The 9,771-nt window shown below is 32.6% G+C and overlaps 1 protein-coding gene and 1 long non-coding RNA gene across 4 annotated transcripts in view; one reads left to right on the plus strand and one right to left on the minus strand.

Moving 5' to 3' along the window:
• The first annotated feature begins 353 nt into the window (after positions 1–353).
• LOC107594097 (uncharacterized) overlaps positions 354–9,771 on the plus strand; it is a 9,825-nt gene continuing 407 nt past the window's right edge. The window contains exons 1-3 of one of the 2 annotated variants that reach the window (XR_001610146.1): positions 354–585; positions 6,460–6,543; positions 7,378–7,398. This is a non-coding gene — a long non-coding RNA (uncharacterized lncRNA). Of the gene's footprint in view, positions 586–6,459; positions 6,544–7,377; positions 7,399–9,771 lie in introns of those variants that run through there. The other variant, XR_001610145.1, reaches the window with a different exon arrangement.
• Positions 3,520–9,771, minus strand: part of tmx4 (thioredoxin-related transmembrane protein 4) — a 9,553-nt gene continuing 3,301 nt past the window's right edge. The window contains exons 4-6 of one of the 2 annotated variants that reach the window (XM_016284048.1): positions 6,457–6,543; positions 5,950–6,013; positions 3,520–4,112 (exon numbers count right to left, since the gene is read on the minus strand). In XM_016284048.1, coding sequence (XP_016139534.1) covers positions 3,874–4,112; positions 5,950–6,013; positions 6,457–6,543 — 390 coding nt within the window. In that variant the 3' untranslated portion in view covers positions 3,520–3,873. Of the gene's footprint in view, positions 4,113–5,949; positions 6,014–6,456; positions 6,559–9,771 lie in introns of both variants that reach the window. The other variant, XM_016284047.1, reaches the window with a different exon arrangement.

Genomic DNA, 9,771 nt, shown 5'->3' on the forward strand with positions numbered 1-9,771 from the left:
TATATATATATATATATACTGTATATATATATATAGTTGTTTTAGTTCACCAAGTTAATCTAAATAAAATGAAAAAGTGCTAACAATTACTAAAAATTACTAACTAACAAATCAGTTTAATAATACCTTTTATAAATATTTTATTTAATTTAAGTAACAGATTTTTGTATGGTTGTAATTTTAGTTTTAACTAGCTTATAGATGGAGTTTATTTGTTTGGAGTTCATGCATGAAGAATCCTGCAACATTGCACTGTGTTGGAGACATGGAAGTATGCACAACAATGTTTCCATTATCTGATGCTTATTTCAGGTCTTGGATTTTCTAATAATCCTGATGAGTTGAATCAGGTGTGTTTGATTAGGGAGACGTGGACACTGTGCATGCTGGGAGCTTCAGGACCAGGCTTGAGAAAAACTACACAACACTAACTGCATATCAGCCCTAGTTTCTGCAGTTAATTCAGTTTCAAAAAGATTTGAATGTTTACACTATCTGTTTGCATTCAGCTCAGTGGCTCAGTTGAACACATGTGAGATGAAATTTGCCAGATTTCTGAAGGTGACCATCCTGACCATCTAACATGTAAGTCCATTTGAGTTTTTTTAAAGAACACCGCAAAAAAAAAAAAAAAATTTATTATTCAAAATGCATGGCTGCTTGTGAATGCTTGTCCAAGTAAATGATTCTTGGCAGCTGAATCATGAATGGTGTACTCATGTTATTTAATAATAGAGACTAACTGACCCTTGCTAACCAGTCAAACCCTGCACTTATATTATTTTATATATAGATATTTTATTGTATTCATTTCTTTAGTTCTATTAATTTAAATAATTTAACGTAATTTTGTAAGTTTTTAGTCGTTTTTACGTTTTGCTTAATTGTCATCAAATAATGTAATATAATGTCTTAAAGGTCCTAAATAATTAAGCTTAATTTTTTTAAGTTTTTTAATACTTTTTTTTGGTGTAATTGTCATCAGATAATATACCAGTGTCTTGAAGGTCCGAAATTAGGCTTCATTCAGTTGACAAAATCAAATTTCTTGGAGTGGAATATGTTGCAGACATACTTGTTTTCATACTTGAAACCAGACAGGTTTCGTGAGATTCTCCCTTCTGTGAGTGTAAACCGTGGCAGTATTTTCTCCTCCAGCACAAACTTCAGCATGTGTAGGATGTTGAGATGTGCGTCTCCTCTCAGCCTCCTCTGCAGCTTTACGTAACAGCTTTGCAGTGCTTCACAACAGCTGCTCACACACCTCGACTTCACGTCACACCACACAGACCAGAACATCAGTTAACAAACTTTCAAATGCTCATTCCTTCAAAACCTTTATTAAAATGAATCTTGTCCCAGTTAACCAATTCCTATGAATACCAAGTCATGAAAACATGAGACACAACTGAAACGGCTCTCATATTCCAGCTCTGCTAATTCTGGATGTTCATCAACCAACTTCATGCTTTGCATTTAAACACTGTTGAAGGAGGAACAGGTTTGATGTTGTTGTTGTTGTTTTGCTTTTGTTTGTTTTTTTCTTCTTCCACTCTTACAACATACATTTAAAATACAATGTTGGTCGTACATCTTATATTTGTATTTGTCTATAAAAACCTAATTTGAATCAAGCATTTAAGCAGATCTAAAGGTTTTGAGATTTTTTACACAATAATATTTCATGTCTATTCATTCATTCACTTACACAGAATAAGTGTAATAATGTATGGTGTTATTTAGTATCATTGAGATATTATTATAGTTTTTTGTAATATTTTGAATTTTTCACATTAATTTTAAAGTTTTAGTAATTTTATTGTGTTTTTGTCATTTTTTATTAGCTTTTTTAGATGTCTATATAGTTTGAATTATATATAGTATGAACAGCTTACACAATATTAACAATATAACAATCTCTCACACAATACAATGACAATAAATTGACAATAGATGTTCAGCATATGATAAATGACACAGAAACATTGAACAGATGTGCTGGTGTGTTTCTGTGCTGGTTACAGCTTACAAAAATGACCAGCGTTTATTTGCTACACAGATTTAAACCGTCTGTTCAGAGTATAAAAAAGAAAGGCAATAGACCGTCGAGCCGCCAGTCAAAGACTGCACCGATTTTAATACCAAAGATATTGTCAAAGTTTTGTGCAAATTATGAATTCAATTTGCAATTACAGGGAATACATTACAAATCTACACTGTACAAAACAACATTCATATCATTGAGAAATACTTATCCTGAGACCTGGTACACAAAGCATCTGTCTGATAATATGCGGTGTTTATGGAACTATGATTATGGACAGTTTGTGCTATTCAACACTATATGCATCGTGTGTGGATGAATACTACAGTGCAAAAAAATACTCTTCATATTGACCATATGTTAAGAACATTTCCTTCTGAAAACGGTCAGGATTGAGTTGTGGCACGGGAATGTGAACCATGAACAAACGAGGAAGCGTTTATCATTACAGCTAATTAAGGAATTGTGGTAAAACAACAGTGTAATGCATGAATCTCATTAAGAACATGGCTTTTATATTTCACACCAAAATAAAAATAATCATAAGGTTTGATAGGTTTGCATTGCGACATTTTCATGACAATTAAGCACATTTCTCCCAAATTCTCATTATTGTAACGCACCAGTTCCTTTTTCTGAGTTCTGTCATTTTCAGTTATTTTCATTACTCTAACAGAATATGTTTGTACTGCATTACAGGATAAAACAGGATACTGCAGCAAAGATATAGACAAAGTCAAAAAGAAAAATTACACTATTTAAAAAAAATATTAAAACCAACAAATACTAACATGATGCATAAATACTTTAATATTAAATTAATTAATTACACCTCTGTGTAGCGTTTGGAATAATTCGGATTTTTTAAATATTTTTGAAAGAGGTCTCTTCTGCTCACCAAGGCAGCATTTATTTGATAAATATTGTTAAAAATATGAAATATTATTACTATTTAAAGTAACTGATTTCTATTTGAATATATATTAAACTGTAATTTATTTCTGTGATCAAAGCTGAATTTTCAGCATCAATACTCCAGTCTTCAGAAATATTAAAACCAACAAATACTAACATGATACATAAATACTTTAATATTTAAATTAATTAATTACACCTCTGTGTAGCGTTTGGAATAATTCGGATTTTTAAAATATTTTTGAAAGAGGTCTCTTCTGCTCACCAAGGCAGCATTTATTTGATTAAAGATACAGTAGAAGCAGTAATATTGTGAAAAATTATTACAATTTAAAATAGCTGTTTTCTATATGAATATCTGTTCAAATGTAATTTATTCCTGGTTTGCAAAGCTGAATTTTCAGCATCATTACTCCAGTCTTCAGTGTCACATGATCCTTTATTACAATGATTTCTGAAGGATCATGTGACACTGTATGTGCTTAATCAAAATGTTAAAAAAAATATCAGCAACTATTAATTATTCATTAACGGGCTGCATTTTTCTCTTTTGTTTTTTTAGGTGAAATATGAGCCTTTTTTTTAGATATTCATCCTAATCCATTGTAAACATGTAGTTTTTGTAACTTCAGCATTAAAATGACTATTTATGCACATTCGTATTTTTGGCATTTATAGAAAATATAAAACTGTCAATGTTTGGCATCTTTCAGCAATCAATTTAAGCAACTACTCTTAAAAACTAAACTGAATTAAACCGCAGCGAGAAGCAGGTAAAATGCACTGAATGCACAAACCACGTTCTGCATGTATGATGCAGAAATCAGCATAGCTGGCGTTGCTTTGCATGTCTTGCAGATATGGCAGTTTCCTCTTGTTTTTGGTGGCAACTGCAGTGACGTTATGCAGTGGCATTATGTTCCCTCAGTAGTGTTCTGCTCCTGCGGTTTGCGTTTCCTCACTGAACTCTCTGCTGCCCCCTCTGACGGAGGCTGATCGCTGCCAGCGTCTTCGTCGCTCATCGCTCCTTCCTCTTCGGTCGAATCATCACCAGACACTCGCTCGCTCTCATTGTCCAGGTCAGATGCGTGCTTCTCCTCCATCAGGATGTCCTCCACCTCTTCCTCTGAGACTTCCTCTTTCACTATCACAACTGCACAGACATTGAAATGATTCATTATATTAGGGAAGATTCAATAACACCTCGAGTTTATTAAGTAAAGTTTACCAGGACAGAGTTATTAAAACACTCGAGTAAACTTATTTAAAAAAATAACTGAAATAAAATTTTTTTTTTTAACTTATTTCAGCTAGTTGCCAATGAAACGCTTCTCATTTTCACTTAATTAACTTGATGTACTAAAATAGCTACAATTAAAACTGAAATAAAAATTTATAAAAACTATGTAGACATAAAAATGACAAAAACAAATGAAAATGGAAAATATAAACTAATTCAAAATATTAATACAATTATTATAGTATCTCAATTATGCGAAAATAACACTGAAACTGGACATTAAATATTCACAATATATTTGGAATGATTTCACTTGCGTTTTAAAATAAGCAACAATATTTAAATTAATTTCTGTGAATCAGTTCCCATTTAAAGTGTTAATTTAAGTGAATCGATTCAAAACTCTGATTCAGTACTGGTTTGTGTCACCAATCTGTGCATGTGTGTTTTTTTTTTATAATAAAAACAATGTGTTTGACTGATGTATCTGTGAAAAATGATTTTCTAACTTAATATTTTTGTCTTGTTTTCCAGTCCAAATATCTAAACATTCTTAAATCAAGATACATTAACTTGACAATCAAAATGACCAAGTCGTGTTTTTTGAAAATGTATCAAGTAAGCAAGCCTAAAACATGAAAACATATGTCAATGGGAATGGGGTCTGAAAAAAAAACTTGTTTCGCTTTAAGTTTATTTTTTTTACCCCATAGACAGATATTTTGTTCCCGTTTTAAACTTAAACTCATTACATTTTGATACAATTTTCAGAAAACAAGACTTCATATCTTGTCATTTTACCTCTTAACTAAAATGATCTTGATTTTTATATATTTATCCTGGAAAATGGCAAAAATAGTCAGAAATTCATAGTGTACTATTTAATATTAATAAATGGTAACGCTCTACAATTAGATTCCATTTGTTAACTACATTAGTTAACACCAACTAACAATGAAAACTATTTCTAAAGTATTTATTAAACTTAGCTCATGTTAATTGCAACATTTATACTTTATTAAAATGAAAAGTGAACATTAATGGATCTGAGCTGACATGAACTAACAATGAACAGTTGTATTTTTATTAACTAAAGTTAACAAAGATGAATAAATACTAAAACAAAAGTATCGCTCCCTGTTATTTTCCAGAACATAAATATGAATATTGGATTAAGCCAGGTTCAAAATTATTTCATTTTGTTGACATATTAGAGTTAAAGGTTTTTACAGAAGGCATTTTGGATTTCTTTTTCTATCACTCCATAAATCACAAAATACTGTCAACAACCAGGAAAAAATACGTTTTTAGGAATAAAATTCAGGCGAATGATATATGAACAAACCCTTCAGTAAAAACCTTTAGAATATATATAGGAATAAAACTAAGTTTTGGTGTGTGTAAGTGCTGCTGAAGTAGAGAAAAAAACTCATTTTGAGAAAACAGCCCTTTTAAAATATGCATTATTGAAATCTACAGACGCAAATAGATGAAGTGCAATCAATAATAGAATTAGGCAAATGCTATATCAGAATCAGAATCAGAAGAGCTTTATTACCAAGTATGTTTACACGCACAAGTTAATGTCAATAAATACACTAACTAATGGGAACTTATTGTAAAAATAGTGTGCGATATGCAATAATAAACATTTCAAACAGCATTATGCTACAATGTGATATTAAAAACCATAAACAACTTAAACGCATAATTAGTGCAGAGTAAATAATACGCGTGTTTCTAATCTCACCTGTTTTGTTTTCTCTGTGCTTTGGTCTGGACGGCCAAATGCAGTCAGCGATCAAAACCAGCATCTAATAGAGAGAGATTTATCATTAGACTGAACCCAGCAGCTGAAGTTCACTTCTGAACGTTTGATCCACTACATGCGAGAACCACCCACTGTATCCTCAAAAGAGCCGCAGAATCGAGCAGTGTTACACAACTCACCGTTGTATAATGTAGGAACTTCTTTTTCAACATGTATTATATAATTCCTTCTGGTGCAAGTCATCATGTATCTGTACAGTATGTGCGATCTGCTTCATAGAGCTCTCGCATCAGATGAAGTCAAGTGCACTTGGTTGGTTCCCTTTGGTAAATGGTCTTTTTAGATTTGTAGCAACGATGCTCCGTCCGCAGGAATATTTATGCATGAGGTACTTTCATGCAAAGAGTAAAGCATTTCACTTTAGGCTTGAAGCATGAATAATACATTAACCCATCTAAACTGTGAAAATGATGTTTTTAAACTCACCAGGCCGAGCATCAGTCCCATAAAGAGCGTAATGATGGCAAAAATCACATAAGAGCCCCAAGAAGGGATACCGAGAGTATTCATCAGGTACGTGTGGATTTGCTGTTAAATGGACAAAATAGAGATATATTTAATACAAATGACAAGATCAAATTCAGACTTGAAAGGTTTCTTCATAAAATAAAACTCCATTTGGTGAACGAACGCATAAAATGAGCCAAAAGGACGTAAGAGTAAGACTTTACATTAGAAAATAGAAGATTAATAAATTCTTTTGAAGTATTTTTCATTGTTAGTTCATGTCAACTAGCTAATGTTAACAAATAGAACGTAATTATAAAGTGTTACCAAATTGCTCTGACTCAAGTGTATAGCTTTAGACTTGAAGGAATTAAGGAATAGTTCACCCACAAATTTAAATTTGCTGAAAATAGCTCACCCTCAGGTCAGAGTTTGTTTCTTCATCAGATTTGGAGAAATGTAGCATTGCATCAGTGTCTCAGCAATGGATGCTCTGCAGTGAATGGGTGCCGTCAGAATGAGAGTCCAAACAGCTGATTTAAAAAAAAAATCAAAATAATCCACAGCACTCCAGTCCATCAGTTAAAGTCTTGAGAAGACAAAAGCTGAAACAAATCCATCATTAAGACGTTTTTAACTTTCGGCTAAAATACGAGTTCATAATAAATCTTCCTACAGTGAAAAGTCCATCTCCTGTTGTCTCTCACATCAAAATCCAGCCGTGTTGGCTTATAAATGGTGCTTGATCTGTGCAGATTTCTCTCCTGATTCAGACCAGATTACTTTTTTCACTGGAGGAAGCGTTATGGATTATGGACTTATATTTTTTTATAAAAAATTATTTTTTATTTTAGCAATGGTTTGAAGTTTAAAAAGGCCTTAATGCTGGATTTGTTTCAGCTTTTGTCTTCTCCAGATGTGCCTTTAAAATGTTTTATAATTAAAGATGCAGATAGAGAAAGTGTTATAAAATGAACACTTAGAAGTGTATTTTGGATGTTTTCTTTCCTAGTCTGAAACGACACGCTATGAAAATCCAAACAGCCCAAAATCTCAAAACTGACTAGTGCATAAAAAAAATATTTTTGCCTGTAGTAATGTTCTTTTTGAACCAAAATCATCTTTAATGCTGACATGACAAACTACAATCCAAAATGCTTTGTATCAAGTCAAACTGTTTAATGAACACATAAACCCAGCAGTGCTGTATGAACAGCTTACACAATATTAACAATATAACAATCTCTCACACAATACAATGACAATAAATTGACAATAGATGTTCAGCATATGATAAATGACACAGAAACATTGAACAGATGTGCTGGTGTGTTTCTGTGCTGGTTACAGCTTACAAAAATGACCAACGTTTATTTGCTACACAGATTTAAACCGTCTGTTCAGAGTATAAAAAAGAAAGGCAATAGACCGTCGAGCCGCCAGTCAAAGACTGCACCGATTTTAATACCAAAGATATTGTCAAAGTTTTGTGCAAATTATGAATTCAATTTGCAATTACAGGGAATACATTACAAATCTACACTGTACAAAACAACATTCATATCATTGAGAAATACTTATCCTGAGACCTGGTACACAAAGCATCTGTCTGATAATATGCGGTGTTTATGGAACTATGATTATGGACAGTTTGTGCTATTCAACACTATATGCATCGTGTGTGGATGAATACTACAGTGCAAAAAAATACTCTTCATATTGACCATATGTTAAGAACATTTCCTTCTGAAAACGGTCAGGATTGAGTTGTGGCACGGGAATGTGAACCATGAACAAACGAGGAAGCGTTTATCATTACAGCTAATTAAGGAATTGTGGTAAAACAACAGTGTAATGCATGAATCTCATTAAGAACATGGCTTTTATATTTCACACCAAAATAAAAATAATCATAAGGTTTGATAGGTTTGCATTGCGACATTTTCATGACAATTAAGCACATTTCTCCCAAATTCTCATTATTGTAACGCACCAGTTCCTTTTTCTGAGTTCTGTCATTTTCAGTTATTTTCATTACTCTAACAGAATATGTTTGTACTGCATTACAGGATAAAACAGGATACTGCAGCAAAGATATAGACAAAGTCAAAAAGAAAAATTACACTATTTAAAAAAAAAAATATTAAAACCAAAAAATACTAACATGAAAAAAAAATACTTTAATATTTAAATTAATTAATTACACCTCTGTGTAGCGTTTGGAATAATTCGGATTTTTAAAATATTTTTGAAAGAGGTCTCTTCTGCTCACCAAGGCAGCATTTATTTGATTAAAGATACAGTAGAAGCAGTAATATTGTGAAAAATTATTACAATTTAAAATAGCTGTTTTCTATATGAATATCTGTTCAAATGTAATTTATTCCTGGTTTGCAAAGCTGAATTTTCAGCATCATTACTCAAGTCTTCAGTGTCACATGATCCTTTATTACAATGATTTCTGAAGGATCATGTGACACTGTATGTGCTTAATCAAAATGTTAAAAAAAATATCAGCAACTATTAATTATTCATTAACGGGCTGCATTTTTCTCTTTTGTTTTTTTAGGTGAAATATGAGCCTTTTTTTTAGATATTCATCCTAATCCATTGTAAACATGTAGTTTTTGTAACTTCAGCATTAAAATGACTATTTATGCACATTCGTATTTTTGGCATTTATAGAAAATATAAAACTGTCAATGTTTGGCATCTTTCAGCAATCAATTTAAGCAACTACTCTTAAAAACTAAACTGAATTAAACCGCAGCGAGAAGCAGGTAAAATGCACTGAATGCACAAACCACGTTCTGCATGTATGATGCAGAAATCAGCATAGCTGGCGTTGCTTTGCATGTCTTGCAGATATGGCAGTTTCCTCTTGTTTTTGGTGGCAACTGCAGTGACGTTATGCAGTGGCATTATGTTCCCTCAGTAGTGTTCTGCTCCTGCGGTTTGCGTTTCCTCACTGAACTCTCTGCTGCCCCCTCTGACGGAGGCTGATCGCTGCCAGCGTCTTCGTCGCTCATCGCTCCTTCCTCTTCGGTCGAATCATCACCAGACACTCGCTCGCTCTCATTGTCCAGGTCAGATGCGTGCTTCTCCTCCATCAGGATGTCCTCCACCTCTTCCTCTGAGACTTCCTCTTTCACTATCACAACTGCACAGACATTGAAATGATTCATTATATTAGGGAAGATTCAATAACACCTCGAGTTTATTAAGTAAAGTTTACCAGGACAGAGTTATTAAAACACTCGAGTAAACTTATTTAAAAAAATAACTGAAATAAAA

The sequence above is a fragment of the Sinocyclocheilus grahami genome, unplaced genomic scaffold, assembly GCF_001515645.1.
Source record: "Sinocyclocheilus grahami isolate Dianchi unplaced genomic scaffold, SAMN03320097.WGS_v1.1 scaffold179.1, whole genome shotgun sequence".
In the NCBI taxonomy this organism is placed as follows: domain Eukaryota; kingdom Metazoa; phylum Chordata; class Actinopteri; order Cypriniformes; family Cyprinidae; genus Sinocyclocheilus; species Sinocyclocheilus grahami.